The sequence below is a fragment of the Leptosomus discolor genome, chromosome 19 (genome assembly GCF_034619465.1).
Source record: "Leptosomus discolor isolate bLepDis1 chromosome 19, bLepDis1.hap2, whole genome shotgun sequence".
NCBI classification, from domain to species: domain Eukaryota; kingdom Metazoa; phylum Chordata; class Aves; order Leptosomiformes; family Leptosomidae; genus Leptosomus; species Leptosomus discolor.
This window is the reverse complement of record NC_141409.1, coordinates 1,796,099-1,815,761: the sequence shown is the minus strand read 5'-3', so window position 1 is coordinate 1,815,761 and position 19,663 is coordinate 1,796,099. Positions and strand designations below refer to the sequence as shown.

The 19,663-nt window shown below is 52.0% G+C and overlaps 1 protein-coding gene across 1 annotated transcript; it reads left to right on the top strand.

Moving 5' to 3' along the window:
- The first annotated feature begins 6,391 nt into the window (after window positions 1-6,391).
- Window positions 6,392-18,526, top strand: LOC104353413 (dual specificity testis-specific protein kinase 1-like). The gene is made up of 8 exons (XM_086475880.1): window positions 6,392-6,583; window positions 11,798-11,919; window positions 12,078-12,126; window positions 12,874-13,023; window positions 15,003-15,176; window positions 15,751-15,834; window positions 16,867-16,953; window positions 18,425-18,526. Exons 1-8 carry the CDS (start codon window positions 6,395-6,397, stop codon window positions 18,524-18,526), a joined length of 957 nt encoding a protein of 318 aa, XP_086332006.1. The 5' UTR covers window positions 6,392-6,394.
- The last annotated feature ends 1,137 nt before the right edge of the window (window positions 18,527-19,663 follow it).

Below are 19,663 nucleotides of genomic sequence, written 5' to 3'. Positions count from 1 at the left end.
CTGCGCCTGTGCATTGTGTTGCTAGGGGGTCTTTCTCTGCCTCCTGGTAGTCGTAAGGATGAAGGCTGAAGGTCTTCCTCGTTGCCCTGTGGGTGAACTTTTGCAAAAATGTGATTACTCAACTCCCCTCAGCTACGGGTCTTGTTTATTTTGCCGAATGTCCTTCAGTTAAGCTATCAAGCCTTGCGAGCACATAAATCTTCCATACATAAATTTTCCATACAGAAATCGTCCATACCCTCCCATACAGGTTTAATGAACAAAGCACAATATGTTACCTATTACATACCTGATCCCCCCAAGGCCGAATCCTACACCCGTGTGTGCACACATGCACAGTCAGTGCTTGCCCCTTCCCCACCAGGAGGGTGGGTTCCCCTCTTTCTGCACCCCAGCGCTGGCACCCTGCTGTCCTGGCAAAGATACCTTGTTTACAGTGGTCTCGTTCACAGCAGGTTTTTGCACGTGTGGTGGTTTGGTGTCTGGTCGGATTTTGGCGCGGTTTTGGTAGCAGGGGAGGGGCCTGCAGAGGTGGCTCCTGTGAGAGGCTTTGAGAAGCTCCCCCGGCTCCAATTTCGGACCCACCTCTGGCCAAGGCCAAGCCAATGGCACCTCTGGGAATAACTATTTAAGAGTGAAAGAAACCGTTGCTTGCCTCTCTTAGTTTTGGTTTGTGTTAGTGAGCGAAGGGGGATGGGGGAGAGACAGCCCTGCGGACACCTGGGTCAGTGAGGGGGCAGAGGGCGGCTGTGCCGGAGCAAAGGTGCCCCTGCGGCCCGCGGTACGATGGCGGCCGAACCCCTGGAGCCCAGCGGCGGCCCAGAGGTCGCCCTGCAGCCCGCGGAGGGCCCCGGGCCGGAGCAGGGGCCGGGCCCGGAGCAGGCCGTGGCTCCGAGGCAGCCCGCGCTGGAGCCGCCCGTCGGTGGGAGGGCGGCAGCCCCGGGAGGGCCCCGCGCTGGGGGGTTCTGGGGAGCTGCGGCCCCGCGGGAAGGACTCGCGTTGGGGCGGTGGGCGGGGGAATGTCTGCCGGGAGAGGGACCCCGCGGTGGGGCAGGGGAGGGCTGCGAGGGCCCCTCTGCCTGCGGGGGAAGGAGCAGGGAGACCCCTTGTGCCAGCTGGGCTGGGACCCCCATTCCCTGCCCCTGCGCTGCTGGGGGGAAGAGGGAGCAGAGCTGAGCCCGGAAAGAGTGGAGGGGTGAGAGGAAGCTGGGTTGGTTTTAAGACCTGATTGTATCTCTTGTTACCCTTGATGGTGGTGGTGGTTTGTATTAAATGTATGTTGTTATCCCCAGGTTAAGTCTGTCTGTTGCCCGTGCCCATAACTGGTGAGTGGGCCCTCCCTGTCTTGGGTCTCGAACCTCAAGCCCTTTTGGTTGTATTTTTCGCCTCCCCATCCCTTGAGGGACGGATAGGGGTGAGTGAGTGGCTGCGGGGGCTTTTGGAGCCAGCTGGGTAGGCTCAAACCATGACAGCATGACATGTTAGTAGGCCCTAGATAAGCTTTTATATGCTGCTCTGCAGGGCAAGGCTCCAGCCATCAGGCACTGGGCTTCCTGGTCCAGGGAGGTCCCTGGGGCTGCTGTAGCCTCCTGCTTACTGGCAGAGGAGGCTGGGGAGAAGCACTCTGCTTTCCTGATGATGGGAAGAAAAGTCCTGGAAACAGTGGCAGGGAAGGCAGGTTGGCTATCTCGTGGGTGAGGGGAGGAAGGGTCTGTTCTTCCCCTTTTTTTCAGGAAAGTTTGATGTCTAGAAGAGGGGTTTGAAGCCTGGGGTTTGCATCCTCACAGCAGAGCCTGGGCCTGGGCAGATGCTTGAGGCGGTGTCCAGCTGTGCATGGGTCTGGGACAGTCAATCTGCTGGGTGGGTGGTGGCTTACTTGGAAGCCATGGGTGCTGCATTGCTGAACAGAGGGAATAAACACCCCGTCTGCCTGCTTCCCCGTGCTGGAGCTGGCCATGGCAGTGGGGCTGGAGCCATGCTTTTGGCTGTGTGATTGCTTTCGCGGTGCATACACAGGGCTGGTTACAGCCTCTCTGCCAGCCCTGGCAGCTGCTGGAGCCTCGCTGAGCCCATGGCGTGGCAGCAAGCATGGGCAGAGCCCTGCTATGGAACCAGACTCTTCCCTGTGGCATATGGGTGCCTCTCTGATGTCTGCAGATGAGGAAAGCCCAGAGGAAGACAGTGCTTCAGGTCTGCTTTTCAAAATGACTGCTAATTTCATGGTTTTAATCCAGTAAGGAGTGGGTTCCCTGCAATGACAGCTCACGGCATCCAAACGTTTCCCAGCTGCCCGTGAGCTGCTTCCTTGGTGCTTCTTGCCACCCTGGGCAGCTGGGAGGTTTGTGTTGGTTGCTGTGATCAGAGGAAGCTCCTTGCTCACTGCAGGTGCAGCTCTAAGCTTGGGGACATGGGCAGCGGCCCCAGAGGGTGGTGGAAGCCAGTGGCTCCATCTCTCCTCTCCCTGCAGGGAGGGCAGCCTTGAAGGGGTGAAGCCTCCTCCTGTGCCCAAGCCTGGTCTCCTCTGCCGTGGGCTGAATTTGAGCTGGGAGCATTGGGGATACAGGCAGTGGCCCCCACGCTTTGCCTGCTCAGACAAAAGCATGGCTTTCGGTGCTCTAAGCCTTGCTGGTGACGCAAGGATACAGCCTGCCCTGCTGCCTGGGGCTGCAGGCTGTCCCCCGAGACTGCCCTTCCCGCTCTCCATCCTTCTCTCACCCTCTCCCTTTCCCTCCCTGGCTCCTAGGAAGCCTTCAAATAAATCTTGGCATTTTGCAAGGCCGTTTTCTCCCCCAGCCTACGTGTCAGCACTAATCTGGGGACAAATAGCCGTATTTATAAGAAGAAAATAAAGACTCAGCTCCCATTCATTGGCATAATGCGAGGGGCCGTTCCCGGCGTGCTGGGGATGCCACAGGGATTCTTTACTGGACAAAGAGGCAATTGTTGAACTAGGTCATGGCGGGAGGAGATGGTACGTGGGAAAAGCGCTGAACAGAGAGGCCTCTGAAAAGGAAACCATCCACTGTGGAAGAGGCAGCCCCAGGCACCCTGCCTTGCCTGAGGGGACCTGTTTGGCCCCTGCCAGGGTCACCCTGCAGGCAGGAGGGGCTCCAAGGTAGCTGGGGATCAGGGCACCTGCTGGTGTACTGCTCTGCCCAGGAAAGGTTTCTCTTTCTTTCATTACTGAAGGATGCTAAAGTGGAGGGAGAGCCTTTCGGAGTCTGCTGGGTGTGTCTCTGATGGCTGGAGCAGCAGTTGGGGGTGCTCACCACAGCTCCTCCGGTGAGTGACCAGCACTCTGGGATGAGGTTGTGGCTTGCGTTGCTGTTTCACCATCCACACAACAGAAGAGGATGAACCTGTGTCCCAGCATTGGGGGCAGGAGTGGATAAACCCTGAGAGCGCATCCGCAAAGATGGGTCCGATGCTCAGGGTGACTCTTTTGCCAGTCTTCCTCCCTGTTTTGTTGGTGGCTTAGGGTCAGCAGGATCCGTCAGACTCTGTCAGCATCCCCTGATGTCCTGGCCAGTTGTGTGGGATGTGGAGGAGCTCCTCTGTGTCTTGCTGACTGATTGTGAAGCACCACTTGCTTGGCCTGGAGCTGCAGCACCTCCTGTGTCTGCCCTCTGGCTCTGCGGCTCTGCATGCTGAGCATGACCTCGGGCAATAAAAGCCCTTTGCTGCACCCTCCCACTAGCTTGTGCCGGTGCCTTGCAGTGCTGCACCCGTGCCCCAAGCCCTGCCAAAGCTGGGCTGTTTTGCACAGCAGAGAGAGAGATCCTTGCAGAATCTGGATGAATCATCCCTGTGGGAAGGTAGTGCCTTCAGTGACACAGCCAGAGTGGGGTGGCTTTAGCAGCGCTGAGTGTGGTTGATGCGAGTCCTGTCCCCTCCTGCTGCATGAACCTCTTCCCTTGTGCCAGTGCAAGGCGCCTGGGTGCAGCCCGGCCGGGAGGGCGCCGGGCACAGCTGCATTTGAGATGGTGCTGGCTGTCAGGGGCGGTGAGCGTCCCAAAGCAAAAGCCTCCAGGCAGGTCGCAGCAGCTGCGTCCCATGATGAGATGTTCCTTGGTTGCCTGTCCTTGGGTCAGAGCAGGGGTAAAGCTGTGGCCCTGTAACCTCTTTCATGTGCCCTGCCTGATCCGAGTGCTCTCCCCTGATCATGGCCACGGGCTCCCGTGTTCATGAGCCGTTCTGGGGCTTTGGTCCTGCAGGTGTTTGCCATGCAATCAAGAGGCCATGTGTCACAGAATGGTAGGGGTTGGAAGCGACCTCTGGAGATGTTGTTTTTGCTGGCACAGGATTCCTGCAGTCTGTGTGGGACTATCCTGTGGTGGCAGCTTTGGGGTCTGGCTGCTTTCACAAGTTTGTTCTGTTGTTCTCTTGTGTTGCAGCTCCCTGAATCTCAGCCTGGAGCCTGCCTGCTGTTCATGTCAGGAATCCTTGCCCTGCTCGGTACTGCCTGCCTGCCTGCTCCCTGTTCCAGCCCTCAGCTCTTCCTGAATTCCTGCCCTGACACCACATCTGTCTGTCCCCATTTGGCAGCTCTCTCTTTGGGTCTTGGCTGAACTGTGGGTAGATGAGATGGCCAGTGCAAATATTTTATTCATGTCTCGGTGCAGATTTTGCCTCATCCCGTGGAAGCAAAGTAGCTGTTAAAGAAGTGCAGTCTGGTCCAGGTGTCCGGTGTTAGTTGCTCCGCAGTCTGAACCCTAGGTTTCCTGAAGTAGAGTCTCACGCATCAGATCTCATTAAAAAAAAAAAAAAAAAATTAATTGAATGGTACAGCAGCAGGGTTAGCTGGGTGCCTCCAGAGAGGGATCCCAAACAAAGAAACCCCTGGGCATTTATACTCTTGCAGACTATGCATCCACCCTTCACGTGGTCTTCACGTGCCTTTCACGTGCCCCTTGATCCAGTGGTATTCTGGCCTCAGATCCTCCGACACCTTCTGACTCTGTGCTGGATTCCTTCACTGTCTCCAGGCAGGCCGTTGTCTTGCCTAGTTGCAGCACCCATTGATGCTTGTGCCCTGCATATCTTCAGGTTTGTCCTGGCTCTTGGAGGCGTTGTCTTGCTTGAATAGATACAAGTTCTGCAAGTTCAGTAAATATAGGGGAAAGTTTACAGCTGGTGGCCTAAGGCTTCAGCAAATCTAGCTGCTTGTGATAAGTCAGTAAAGCCAAGAAAACAGTGTACTAAATCACACAGCATTATAACTTTAAGTCATTAACTCTATTTAAAACATTTAAGCTAAACAACTAATATCTCTTAACAGTAGCCATGAAATAATCCATGGGATCAAGGGATGCTGATAGAGCTTCTTGTTTGATGCAAGACCTAGGACAGAAACTTAGGGAGGGCAGAGCTTACCTTTGCTTCAGCTGGAAGCATTGAAGAATTGCCCTTTGTTGACTGTTGTCTCATCTGGTTGCAGTCTGGCAAAGCATCTCGCCAGGCCCCTGGTAATCTGAGCACACGGTGTGAGTGGAAGGTGCATAGGCAGCTTTGTAGCGTACCAATCGGTGTTTACAATTACCCAGAAGCAGGTGCCTTATTCACCTCGTTCAGGGTGTCAGAAGCCCATTTTCCACTGGATTTGCCTCTCCTGCGTTTTTTGGAAGTAACTAGAGGCAAGTGATGCGGGAGAAGAGGGTGGGTGGCATATGGCTTTGGAGGGGTGTGAGCCTGGTGCTATAAAAGGCAGAAAGGGGAATGGAGGGTGGGGGCTGGAGAGGAAAGTGTGAGAATCAGAGCAGTGGAAAAGGAAGACAATTTAGCAGAGACAAATGGAGGGCTTGGAGTCAAATTCGGGATACACAGGAGGAGGGTTGCTGGAACATTTCCTTGTACTGTGATTCTTTAGGGCTTATAGTGAGTTGTAGGCACCTGCCAAGTGAGGACCCTTTTAAGATTGAGTATTTCCTCCTAGCACACTCTAGCCATGATCCCCTGTCTGCAATAGTAGCTAAGCCCTGTCTAGAGAGATGTGGCATTAGCGTGTGGCATGTGACCTCTGTGAAAAAGCCCAATTTGGACACAGTGGCTTTTAACCCAACATAAGCTGGCTGAGCAAGACCAAGTCCCTGTGACTTTTCTTGAGCTGCACTATCATGTGTTGAAGGTAATGCGTCCTGTCTGTTGTAAACCTTTCGAAGGTGTGATATATGCCAATTTGACATCTTTAAGTCCTAGTCCAAAGAAGTCCAAATGCAACCTGGGATGCTTCCTAGTGCAACGTGTGCTGCAGGGTGCGTCACCTCGGTGCCTCGTCTCCTCTCCCTCTGTTCCTGACGCTTTTTCTAGTCCTGGTCTCTAGTGCAGGTATTTGTTGGCTGTCCAAACGCTGCTGTGGGCTCACTGTGAAATACACTGTATTTTAGCTGCTGCCCTCATGATGTGCGAGGCAAGGCTGATCACACCGGAGCCCATCAGCCCCATGCAGTACTATGGTGAGTCGCCTGACACCTACTACCACGTGGACCGCTGGCAGAGGCTGCGCACGGCTGTCAGGAAGCTGGAGTTCTGGGAAAACTTCAATGCTGAGCTGATAGGCAGCGGCTTCTTCTCCAAGGTCTACAAGGTAAACTGACATGGAGGCAGCCTGTGATTAGATGGTGCCTTACCTGAGGAACCTGTCCCCAAGCTTATTTCCTCATCCTCATTCTTCCCAGCTCAGTCTGGCAGGTTGGATGGGGTGAGAGAGGAAAGGACACCCCTTCCGCACACGTAGCACATCACCTTTGATGCACATCTCCCCTTCCATAGTGACAAAGGAGATGGGAGGTCTTGATCAATCAGAGTTCATTGTCATCTAGCCATACAACAGGCTTGTCAGGGAGCTAAACTGGCTGTTGGATGAGATTAGGGGATATTTATGCTCTGTGCAGGTTTTGTTGTCAAAACTGTTAAAAAATATATAGAGGAAAAGAATGTAAAATTAAGCTGCGCGTGTCTCCAGAATACCTGCCACCCACACCTCGTGGAGACACCAGTGCTGTCACCCGTCTTCGGCTGCTGCCCAGTGTTATGGTGATGCTGGGGAACAGCAGGGGACCTGGGGCAGGGACAGGCTGCTTGTCCATCTGCTTTTGCCTCTGCTGCCTTCATGTCAGAGACCCGTCGCTCCCTGCAAGCTAGTGTATGATGTGGATGGTGTGTCACCAAAGTAAAACTCCTTTCCTCACTGGGGCTTTAGGAATCACTCCCTGCACCAAGCTCCACTGGTGCACGAGTTTGTTTAACCGTCTCTGAGCAAGCACAGGATCTGGGGTGCTGCTAGCTTTGCTCGATCTCCAGTGCTGTTCCTTGGCCCAGGAGTGCCACTGCTTATTTGGGGGGAGTGGATGGGACTTGGGGCACTTCCCCTGCAGCCCTTGGTGATCACTGCTGTATGAACAGCAAAGCAAAAGAAGGTCCTTGACGTTAGGAAGTGAGACTCAGCCTTCATCTCTGGGAGCAGATGCCAGATTGCTTTGCAGTGTGGCCAGGTTTGCCCACCTTATCTCTCTTCCCAGCAGCCCTCCAGAATGTGGTTGCTGGGACATGACACAGACCCAGTGGAAACAAATCGGACCTGACTCTACCATTGCCTTCAGCTCCTTAGCTTGACCAGCCCCATGATAAACATCATGACTGCACGTTTCTCCTGGGCCAGCGTAAGATGCTTCTGCCAGAGGAGTACTCGGTCATATTCTGGTGAGATCCCTGGATGGTGTAAGCACCTGTGGCCAGCTGAAACTAATGGTGCCAGCCTAGCAGGATCTGGCCGTGGAACTGCAGAAAATACGCAAGTTGGATAGATGAATGCACATGGCTTTCTCAAGGTTCCTCCTCTACTGCATCTGAGCTTGGTGCTGTGATAAAGCCTTTGGGTGAACTGTCCAGGGACAGTGCACTAAAGCTGTTCAAGGGGAATCTCCAGCCAAAGGTCTATGGCAGCTCTTTGCAGTCTGGAGCAGTACACGACAAAGACCTCTCCCCACCACAGCCTCTCTCTAGTAATTGCTTTCCCCACCTACGCAGCATGCTGTTGCCATCGCTTTCTCTTTCCTTTACCTAGCAGATTTTCATCGTAACAGTTGCTGTTTCCTCCGTGCATGACATTTTCCTTCTGCCCTGGTAGTGAATGAAATTCCAGCAGTAGGCAGGCTGGAGACTTGGATCTAGAATGAAAATGAAAGAACTTCTTGAAGTAGAAGCAGAAAAAGAAATGTAAAAAAAATGAAGTTTGAATGAAATGCTGTGTGTCAAATAGTCAGAAGACAGCGGAGGAAGACTTGGGACAAGGACACTCCTTTGTGGGGACTTTACATTTGTCTGGGGACTCGAGTGCGACCATAACCGAGTGCTCTGATGACTTGTAATCCTCTTGGGTCAGCCAGTCCCATGTGGACTTGTAGCCCTGAAAAGCAAGACTCCTGCTGCGAAGCATCACTGGTGTGGTCCTTTGAAGCTCTTTGCCAACAGATGATGTCTTCCAAAGTGCTCCTGGAGCAAGGGCATAGACTTCCTGAAGTGCTGGCACTGCCTGTTCTGGCTGCCTGTTGCTTTTGCCATCCTTTGTCCTTTGGTTAAGCCCATTCTCAGGAGTTGTTATATGTGGGTTGGCTGAAGAAGGAGGATTCACTTGATGAGTCAGACTCAAGAGGTCTGGGCACAGCCTTCTGCTCTGTGGGTTATGTATTGCGTGACCTGGGCGCAAGGTACTTTTATTTTTTCTCTGCCTTAGTTTTCTGATGTGCAATAAGGAGCTATTCAAGGATGAGTTTCACTCAGGGAAAGCATAAAGCTTCTTTCATTGGCAGCTTTCTCGTACATTGGGGTCTGAGGTGCTCAAAAGCAGGAGAGAAATGCAGCGTGACTTCTTTTTTTCTGAGGCTGGTTTAAGGCATTGCCCAAAGGGAGCCTCTGAGCAACCTCTTTCCCTGTTTGCCCTCAAAAAGCTTCATACACATTAAGAAGCACAGTCCCACTCCCTGTCTTTCTGTAACTTTCCAGTGCCAGATATTCACCTTTATTTCTCCACTCAAGGCTGACACCAGATCTTTACCCTCCATCACTCATCAGCATGAAATGAGAATACCTTGGAGGCCCCTCTGCACTTTCCTGGTTCTCACATGGATCAGGACAAAACTGGACACTTTGCATGATTCAGAGTGGACCAAGGGCTGCTCCAGGTTGGCCAGAGCAAAGAGGCCTTCCGAGCCTGTTACCTTTGCCCATTTCTCCCACTACCTTTTTTTTTGGGTGTGAGTCTACCCTTGGTTTTCAGTCATTTCTTCTCCAGATCAGGCTGGACTTTGCATTGCCCTGTGGACGGGAACCCTGCTGGCTTTCACCGGCTCCACCAGCCCAGGTAGTGTTTGTGAGCTCTGCTGGTGTCCAGCTGGGACATGCAACCTTGCCTGGAAGCTCGTTGTAGCTCAGTGTCTCCACCAGAGTTTGTGCGGAGTTAATAGGTCTCACTGAAACCCAGCATTAGCTCTTCCAAAAGTTTTTCAGGTCTTCCAGATTTCAGCTGCTCCCTGTACTCTGTCCTGGGCATAAGGGCACTCAGTCTTTAGGCAAAGATGGTTGATAGCATCTCTTACATTTACATCTGTGCAATTACAGTTAATAATCAGTTACATCTGATTAGTGACCCACAGTCTGTGGTTATGAAGTCCTGTCAGGTGAGGGTGTCAGAAGCCTGGCTTCCTTACGACCTGCTTGAATAGAGAGGCAGAGTTATTCTAGCAATAACATTGACTATCAAGTTGCCTTCCTTCAGAAAGGAAGCAGCAGTTCATGTTGCTCCAGGACAGTTTATTTTGTGACCTGATTATAATGAACCTTTCTCTCCTTCCAGCCCAGCTAGGTCTTACATGCAGCTCTTTGTTCTCCTTGCCTGGGCTAGTAACCTTATCCGTAAAGTGACCATCACAAAGGGCACTGGGTGAGACTTTGGGACTCAGAGTGCTGCTCTTAAGCCAGCTCATGCTGTGTCTGAACTATTTTTCCCTTAAAACAAACAAGCAAAACACCATAAACCTCAAAACTGAGAGAAAATTAAACACGTGACTGGATTCTCTGCTAGCCCTGCGGCAGTCAGGACATCAGGACACATGAGTGTCCTAGGTTACAGTGTAAGATGTGCCCAAAAGGAAAAAAAAAAAAAAAAAAAAAAAAAGGTATTCTATTACCATCTTCAGGAGCTGTTGAGACCAGGTTGGGGGCTGCTCCCTGCCTGCCCCCTCTGGACTATCATCTGTCAATGGGCACAACAATGCCTTATCGCCTGACCCATCGATAACTCCCTCCTGGGCTATCTCCTGTTCATGGCCCATCAAGGAACTGCCTCACGACTCCCCATCCCATTGTGAGATGCTCCGCCCGGGGGGAAGGAGACAAGCAGTCCATGCCAAATAAAAACAGATCTCGAACCCCCTAGCAGCCTTCTTCCACTGGATTCCCAGAGGAGTTTTTTCCCCCCACTGGAGTTCCAGAGGACAAGAGCTACCTACCTACCACTGGACCTTCGGAGGAAGACCAGACCCTTTTACAAGATCGCTGCTTCCACAGAACTACATCCATCGCTTCAGAAGGACTGCAGCCAGCATCTTATCGGACTGCTACTGCCCCCCTAACAGGGTGTCAGGTTGTATTCCTGACTCTGTCAGTGTAAACCAGTGGGGTTTTTTTTTTCTGCCTTGTGTTATTTATATATATATATATATAAAAGTAAAGAACTATTATTCCTATTCCCCATATCTTTGCCTGAAGGTCCCTTAATTTCAAAATTATAATAATTTGGAGGGAAGGGGGTTGCATTTTCCATTTCAAGGGAGGCTCCTGCCTTCCTCAGCAGACACCTGTCTTTCAAACCCAGACAATGAGTCTCCTTAAAACAGATGTTAATTGAGGGTGGAAATGTTAAAGCACAGTGCTCTGTGATGTGGTCTGGAAACTGCTATTTGGATCATCAACCCAGATAACATGAGCTGCAGAGCATGGGCCCTGGATAGTTCTGTCAGGGCTGAGAGCCAGGGAACCCCTGCGTTCAATACTGCCCAGCCCTGGTGTCTTCACAGGGGACAGCAAATTTCCTCCTAAAAGTGCCGCCTCAGTCTGTTCAGTGTTGTAAGGTGGGGTAAAAGCATTTTGTTTTCTGTTCTTCAGCTTCCAGTATCCCTGCCTGGGGGAAGCGCTAGGAATGGTGGTAAGCCATAGCAGAGGTTCAGGTTAGCATGTGGCTGGGAAGCAGACACGGGACCTCCCTCCTGGGATGTGGGGGAGTTGTGAGCTGGCTCTGCACTTTCTTTGTTGTGTCTGCCTGGCAGAGCCTGGGTGGCTGGAGGCTGGCTGTGGGCAGGGGTGCGGAAGGAATTGGGGATGAGGAGCATGGCCAGCAGCCTTGTGCAGTGATCAGACCCAGGTGGGAAGAAGGGATGGGAATGTGGGGCAGGCTGCGGTTGGGAAGGGACATTGAATGCAAGGCATGGGAGGGGAGAAGGCCAGCTCAGTGTGGGCTGAGAAACTGCTCCAGCCCAAGGAACACGCAAATTTTGGCAGAGAAATAGTGTTGTGTTGTGTTGGGACAGGAGGGACCTAGCTGTCCCCAACCACCCAGGCAGACATCACTGGAATGGAGCTTACGTGGAACGGACAACACCTTGCACTTTTGCAATGACTGTGCAAAGCTCTGGGCAGTAGGGAAATGAGTTTGAGGCCTTTGACAGGGAAGGGATGCTGTTGTCCAGAGGGGCTGGCAGACCTCTGGAAGCTAAGAGATGTCCTGCTCCAACCTTGGCTCCAGGTGACCCAGGCTGCTGCTTGTAAAGTGATGGTGGTGAAGATCTACAAGAACGATGTGGACCAAGAGGTGATTGTGCGTGAGATCAGCCTGCTGCAGAAGCTGTCCCACCCCAACATCGTCAGGTGAGCACATCCTCCGGCTGTGAGCAGCAGGCACTGCAGGGGCTGGAGTTGGGTTGGTATCTCTAAGGCAGTTCTGCCGTGAGGGGTTGAGCTGAACCTTGGTGACTTATTTTCTTCTTTTTTTCTTTTCTTTTTTTTTGGTGTGTTCTTCTGCTTAGGTACCTTGGGATATGTGTGAAGGATGACAAGCTATACCCCATTCTGGAGGTAAAGGTTTCTTGCTTGCAAGTGTGCTGTGGGCAGGCAAGGACCCCGGGATTCTTTGGCAGGGAGGATGTCAGACACCCTGTAATGTGTATCTATGCCTCTCCAACTCCTGCGCCTGTGAATGGCTCTGGACTAGCAAGATTGCTTCCGAGAGGCTTCTGGTCCTTTCTGCCCCATAGCTGGAGTGTGGCACAGTTGCTGCAGGGCCATAAGATTCAGGCAGGATAGCCAAAACGTGTTTTAGATTGGCTTGGTACCACCAAAGTGACAGAACAGGCCAGTTGGTGGGGAGAAGAGGAGCCCGGGGATGGAGGGCAGGAATAGAAAGTAAAGCAAACGGAGAGTGGCAGGAACTCCAGGGTGGCTCTGGAATGGTGGCCTGGTCTAATAGAAAAGCCTGGGCTGGTACCAGGGACGTCTCACCTTGTTCCTACGTTGTTGGTGTCAGGCTCTGACTGAGCCACTGTCAGGCTTTTTTCTAGTTCACTGCCCATGAGTGAGGATCACAGATTGCTTATACAGCCGTCTCTGCAGTGGGGCAGAGCCCAGAGACCAGCAGTGACATGCTGTGCGAGGCGGGGTATTTGCACTGTACCACAGACAGGGACGCTTGTGTGTGGTGGCATTCCCAACCTCCATCCTGAAGGAGGGGTTCCGGGGTTGGTGAGGGACGGTTCAGCACCCAGGAAGGTCCAGGGAAGCCTGTGCCCGGAACCACAGCCACCCACTTTTTGTCTCTGTTCACAGTATGTGAATGGGGGTTGCCTGGAGGAGCTCCTGGCCAGCAAAGACATTGCTTTGACGTGGAAGGAAAAAGCAGACTTAGCTTCTGACATCACCAGAGGCATGATCTACCTGCACTCCAAGAACATCTACCACCGAGATCTCAACTCCAAGGTATGCAGCTGGACAGGGGATGTCACCCACAGACTACTGAAGGGGACCCTGTTAGGGGGCCATACAGGGACCCCTTAGGACTGTAACCAGGAGGCCTCAGGCCTCGTGCTGGTCCTCTGCTCCTTGCTAATCCCTCTGCAGGCAAGGAAGCTTTCTCAATAAAACCTGTCATTACATTGCATTCATTGCTTGCCAAGCAGGAGACCCAGACAGAGATAAAAATATATTGCTCTTAGTGCTCTTTCTGTCAGAAAAGAAACCAGATGGAGACGTGTGCAGGATTGCACATGGTTTTCTTTGCCTATGGTTGCAGGAGAGGCTCTGCCAGATTTAGAGATTTCCTATCCTGCTCAGAGCAAGGAGGAAGCTGTTGCTAATAGGAGCTGGTCATGGGCTCTGGGAGCAAGTGCCATGTGAGATGGTCCCTGTCTGCATGCAGAGCACCAGTAGAGCTCAGGAGATGTGTGTCTCCTCACTCAAGTGCAGGGAAGTTGTTCTTCCTTGATCCAGAGTGTCCGGGTCACCAATTTTAGAGTGGTCACCTCCACAGGTTTCACACCCCAGCAGCATGCCAGCTGTGGTGACTGGCATTTGGAGACAGGCTTTGGGTGTAATGCGCAGGCATGTCGCGTTACTGGTGTGTTGGCCCTCTGGGGGAGGCTGCTTTCCTCAGCATGGCCTCATGCTGTTTGATGGAGGCAGGAACAGCACTGGGGCTTTGCCATTTTCAGGTTTGTCCATGGGGACAGGCTTTGATGTGGCTCTTTTTCTGCCATTGGTATGGCAGTAGGAATATGGTGGGGCAGTGCCTTGTTGAGCTCTCTTGGGCAAAACTCTCCAAACCTCAGGTGGATCTGCGGTGTCTCCATGATATCACAGGGAATGTGACCTGAGGGACTGGCCACCAGCCTGGATTATATCTATGTCAGCTGACGCCAGAGGCTGGCTTGGTGATTCATGAAAATGGAGCCTGCAAGCCTTTGCATGCAGTTGATGCTGGATAGGTAGTGGTGTATCTCTTGCAAGGCATTTTTGCTGGTGCTTTGTGAGCTTTTTAAGAGGAACTTGAAATACCGATGAAGGTTGGCCCTGGGGGAGCCAGTCAAGCATTACAGTTTTGAGAGACAACAGCATGGGAACGAAACTCAGGCTGTTTACTTGGCTCAGTTACTAACCATGAAATCACAAACACCAGGTGAGGACAAGGCAGCAGCCTGGTTCTCTATGACCACAGGTTTCTTGGCCAGTGTGCTCTGAAGTCAAGTGAGATGTAATTTCCTGTTTGGTGTTGGCTGATGAGCTCGAGAGCTTCCCAGATCTGCTTGTGGAAAAGTGCTGTCCCTGCCTGTCCCTTCTGTCTCGCTATGGTGATCCAGCCCTGAAAGAGGTTCATCCTTCCCCAGGGAAACCTAGGAAACTTGCAATGATGATGGGTGAAGATATGGGAGAGAAGTGTGTACGTGCTCACTTGAAATCTAGATGTTAGTGAGAGCAATCTGGAGAAGGTGCCTGTCATCTCTGCTAGTTCCCTGGGAGCAGTTGCCAAGGAGGAAATCCTGGGGAACTGACCAGGCTGAAACCACTGGCGTTTTGAGAAACCTTAAGATAATTCTATAGGAATTCCTCCAGAAAGCCATGTTAGGGATATATAGCTGTGGGCAGTGAGAAGGGCTTTGGCTGTGATCCTGCCCACCTTCAGCTGAACAGTGAATAAGGTCAACACGCACATTTTGAGGTCTCTTTCAGATAAAATCATCATGTTAATTGAACAGCTTCTTCAAAGGAATTTTCCTTGCTTCAGATGTTATTGGCCCATCCCTAATCTGTCCCACACACTCTGTGTGTTCTGCCAGGATGCAGGTCTCTGGCGAGGGGAGAGCCTGTCACAGTGAGGTGAGGCTGAGGGCTGGTGAGGTGCTGGAGTGTCCAGGCCCTTCCTTGCTGGGCCTCTCATGCCATGCCCCATGGTCTCCTTTCAGAACTGCCTCATTCGAGTGACACCGCGGGGCCGCGAGGCACTGGTGACTGACTTCGGGCTGGCCAGGGAGGTGGTGGAGCCGCCTGTGAAGGACGTGGAAAGGAAGCTGTCTCTGGTGGGCTCTGCTTTCTGGATGGCTCCTGAGATGCTGCGGGGAGAGCCCTATGACCGGAAGGTATGGCACTGCTTCCCAGCTTCTTGTTCATCCTCAGAGCTCCCGAGCGAGCATGGGAGATGTCTTCTCTGCTCACTGGTGACAATGTCCCAACAGCAGAAAAGCTCTTCCCCGGGAAACATTGCCCAGCTGCCTGGACCTTTGCTCAGTAGTGCTGTGTTTAGCAACTTGGAAGTTCATTGTGCGGCCTTGTTGAGTTGAACTTTTAGGGAAATGGATTGCTGCTGTGGACAAACAGAGTGAAGCCTCTTGGAGGAAGATGCTTGATGAGTTACAGCCCGATGAGCCTGTTGCAGGATTGGGGAGGCGCAGGGCAGAGCTGTGGTAGAAACACCAGATACATTCAACAAGAGCACGGGGCCAGGCTTCCTGAAGATGAGGCTGGACTTCAAGTGGGGCTGTGGTATTTCTGGGTGGGTTCAGAAGCCTGGAAGATGTTTAGTTACGCTGCCTCCGTGATGGGCTTTTTTGATGGGCTTTTGTGTAATGGAAGGATCTTATTGATACTCCCCTTTCTCACGCTTTGCTTCTGTGCATGCCTGTCCCACTTCCCTCTCTCCCACCCCTCCTGCAGGTGGACGTGTTTTCCTTTGGCATTGTCCTCTGTGAAATCCTGGGCAGGATGCCAGCTGACCCTGAAGTGCTTCCCAGGACTCAGGTAATGATTCCTAGAGCCAAATCTAATGATGTTTATACCATGGTGCCAGATTATGGCTTCTCTCTGGACAGACACAAGTGTGTGTGTTCAAACTCAAGTTTCTCTCTAGAGGTTTTTCCATGAGAAATTCTAATCTCAAAATACTTGGTGCACAAGAGTTCAGTGCATCAGTAGTTTCAAAACTTTTGTTAGATCAACAGTTTGAGATGAAGTACATCTGTTTAAAGGCCTTAATTCCAAATATTTCATTTCATCTTGACATTTCAGCTTCCATTGAAGTGGCAGGTTGAACACAATTTTCATCATGAACTTTTAGTTTCAAATACGTTGCAGTTAATACATAATTCATGTGAAAACAGTGGGCTCCCCTGAAAACATGGCCTTTTTCGTTTCAACATTTGCAATATTGTTTAGGGAAAGTTTATCCTGAACAGGGATGAAAAATCCAGCAGGAAAACAGCAAATCGTTGCTTTCCAAGGAGCAATGCAAAGAACCTGCAGTGACCAGAGCTTATTCCATGTTTCTGTGAGACTGGACAGGAACTAATGTTCCATCTGTGTTCACAAGATGGAGGAGAATCACGTGTCAGAGCTGAAGCCTGGAGGGACAAAGCTGTTACGGAAACAGCTGGCTGGATCCCTTCGACTCAGCTGCTGTTGGAAGACCAGATTATCTGTGGTTCCTGTCCTTGGCAGCCACAGTGCAGCACCAGGTGCTGGTTCCTCTACTGGTTTCTGCTTTTGTGGCTCTTGTTGCCTTAGTCTGAGCTTTTCCGGGAGGACACACACTGCCGCGCAGAGCAAGCAGAAGGATGCTGCATTCTCCCAGCTCTGCTAATGATCTGCTGTCTGTGCAGTCCAACCACAGCTGATGTTGCCCTGGTACCTTTGCATAACCATCAGTAAAATAGCTGTGATGGAGACCCTAAAAGCTTGAGAATTTTGTGCTTTAACACCTTGAGAATGATGAAGAACTTTGAAAAGACTTTATAGCTGAAAGCTTTTCTGTGTATTCTTCCCCCATCCTCACAGGATTACGGCTTGGACGTTGCTGCCTTCCAAGGGATGATCAGTGAATGCCCCAAGCGGGTGGTGGACCTTGCTGCTAGCTGCTGTCGGGTAAGATTCTTGCTAGTTCGTTGGGTTTTTTCCCCTTTGGTTTTATTTGGTTTGTATCACACTTGTATGACAGAGATCAAAATTGGTGAGAACCCTGGAGACCTTGAACCTGGTGGTCTCAGTGCTGTCACAGAGGGCTCTGCCACTTGAGCTGTGAAGTGGTGAGATCTTCCTGGGCCAGTAGGATGCTTTCATCTGCTATGCAGTTTTGCCCCTAGGAGAAGCGTTCAGTTTGTGTACTACAGCCTGAAACATCCCAAGGTCTTGCCTGTTCCCTTGCATGTTGGCCCCAGAGTGGGAAGCAGGTTGGTGATGATGTCCAGTCCCTCCTTAAGCCAGGCTGCAGGCAGAGGCATAAGCTGATCTTCTCTGGAGGATGCTGCCTCACTGTTACCAGCCCTGGTGTTACAGATATCATCAGAACATAGGCCTCCAACCTTGCTTGCTGTAGCATAAAAGGTAATGGTGAAAGCTGGGGGGCCTCCCCATGCTGCCCAAAGCCTCAGGAGGCAAAGCAGAGAGAAAGCAAGAATTCAAGCTAATCTCTGAAAGGAAGAGAAAAACAAAGGCTACTGCCTTTGGCAGAGAGTGGAGAAGTAGGGTGATCATAATGCACCTAATTGCTAGGAGCTCAAGGCAGCAAATGGTAAGTAAATCCTTGATGGGTCCTGAGGATGGATGAGTAACTTGCCCTCAATCAGAGGAGTGATTCACATCAGCAGCTGGCTTAGACTTACGTATGTTCAGATCTTGTATATCTTGATGGGCAGTTTCCTAATGCAAGTTGATATAATAATGGGCTTCTGACAGAAACGGCTCTTAGGACTGTTCTTCTCTGCCCTTGTGTGATGTGCAGGTTTGGGGAGTTTCTGGTGCAGCTCCCCAGGCTGGCTTCATGGGGTCAGGAACAAAGGGCAGGCCCAGGATGGCATGGTGGGGGTGTGGCATGGGGGTGCCCCAGGCGATGTCCCTCACTTTGGGTACACCCAAATGGCACTGGGAGGGCTGAGGGATCACAGCCCACTGAGGATGAGCTGCATCAGAGAGACAAGACAAGTAGGTCCTGGCTGTCATGAAAAAGCTCAGGGAATGACATGTCTGCCTCCTGATACCTACCTGCAGCCTTTCCCTGCACAACGCCCAGCCCTGCACCATTTAGGTGGGCTTTGGAATGAGCAGTTCCCACACTCTGTCCAGTTCAGGGTGTGTCAAGCTGGTTTTCAGCATCCCACTGCCTTTGCTTGAACTGTGCCGCACCATACAACCTGTCCTGGGGCTGCTCATTTGCAGCAGCCCAGGCCTGGATCTCCAAGTGGTGATGCCAGAAGGCTCCATGGGCAGGTATGTGACCCCGACCAGTGCTAATGATGAATGCATGCCGTTGCCCAGCCTTGGGAGAGCCAGCAGAGCTGCTGCAGAGCACCCACCTCCAGTCTGGGGTGTCACCTTCAGCTTTCCCTTCTCGTTCCAGGTGGAAGCATTTAAAAGGCCGTCTTTCTCCGAAATCCTGGATGAGTTGGAGGATGTCGCAGAGAGCCTGGAGCCTAGGAGGGACAATCAGTTTTTGGGCTGAGCTGTCTGCCTCCTGTGAGGCTTGCAGAGAATTGCCCAAACTGTAAATTAACTGTCTGGAGTGTCAGGAGTGAAGAAGGAAGGTGGGGAAGGGAAGAGCCAAGTGATGAACTGGTCTTTATTTAATCATAGTCTCGGTCTCTGATTTCTCGAGTAGAAAACATGGTTAAAATGGAGAAGGGATTTACCAAGGGTGTATTTTTCCTAGCTAAGGTTTTTAACAGATGTAATTAGGACACCGAGCAGCCTTTGTCTCTTTGCTTGTTAAAAGCAAATGATCCTGGAGGCACCTGAATTCCCTTGAGCATGCTTTCCAAATCCCTGACAGAAACATCATCCTTTCCTGCTTCCTCATGCCCTCTGGACCCAGGGCCTTCCCCTTCTTCATCCCCATGGCCTTAAGGAATCACCTCCTGGGGGGCTGGGTGTGCAGTGTAAAGGAGAGGGGCTTTGGGGTGCTTGGTGAGCCTCAGAGTTGCCTTCTGTTTCAAAGCCTTAAAGCCCCTGTTTGGCAGCCTTGCAGGAGCAGGTACGCTCTGTGCGGTCTTGGCTGGGTCTCCTGGTATCACAGTCAGGGCGCACCCAGGTGCGGGGGCATCTGGCCAGGTCTTGGAGAGTCAGCTGGGACCACCTGTGGGATGCCGACCTGCGCTGGCCAAGGCGATGGGGAGGGTGTGCCTTATCGAGATATGAACTAACCAACTAATATCTCCTCTCAGAAAATCTTTGTCAGACACAAGTCCCGGCATCACAGCAGTCTGGATTTCTTCCTACTGCCCTCGACTGGGGTTCAAAGATGGAGGGGTCTGCCTCCTCCCTTGTTGTCCCACTGCAAACACAACAAGCGACAAGCACAGTGCCAACAGCTTGTGAGGCTGAAACGGGAGAGCTGAGTCCAGCATCATCCAGCATATCCCCCCCATTTCTCTGCCTGGCCCAGCACCTATCGCCTCCTTGGCAATGTGGGACGCCCTCATGGGCCCGAGGGCTCAGGCAGCCAGGAAAGGACTTTGTTTCGATACCATGTTTTCTTCTGTGGGCCAGAGGAGGGTGCTGGGGCTGCAGATCCAAACTGGAGATGGAAAGAATAACTGCTAGAAATGGTCTGGGATTGCCAATTAAGAGAGAGTTGAGCAGT

What these genes read in the sequence shown, in the direction of transcription:
- LOC104353413 (XM_086475880.1), top strand. Translation starts at nt 6,395, where the DNA reads ATGATGTGCGAGGCAAGGCTGATCACACCGGAGCCCATCAGCCCCATG. An exon ending in TCTTCTCCAAGGTCTACAAG is followed by an intron (nt 6,584 to 11,797) that starts GTAAACTGACAT and finishes CCTTGGCTCCAG; the next exon opens with GTGACCCAGGCTGCTGCTTG. An exon ending in GAGAGCCCTATGACCGGAAG is followed by an intron (nt 15,177 to 15,750) that starts GTATGGCACTGC and finishes CCCCTCCTGCAG; the next exon opens with GTGGACGTGTTTTCCTTTGG.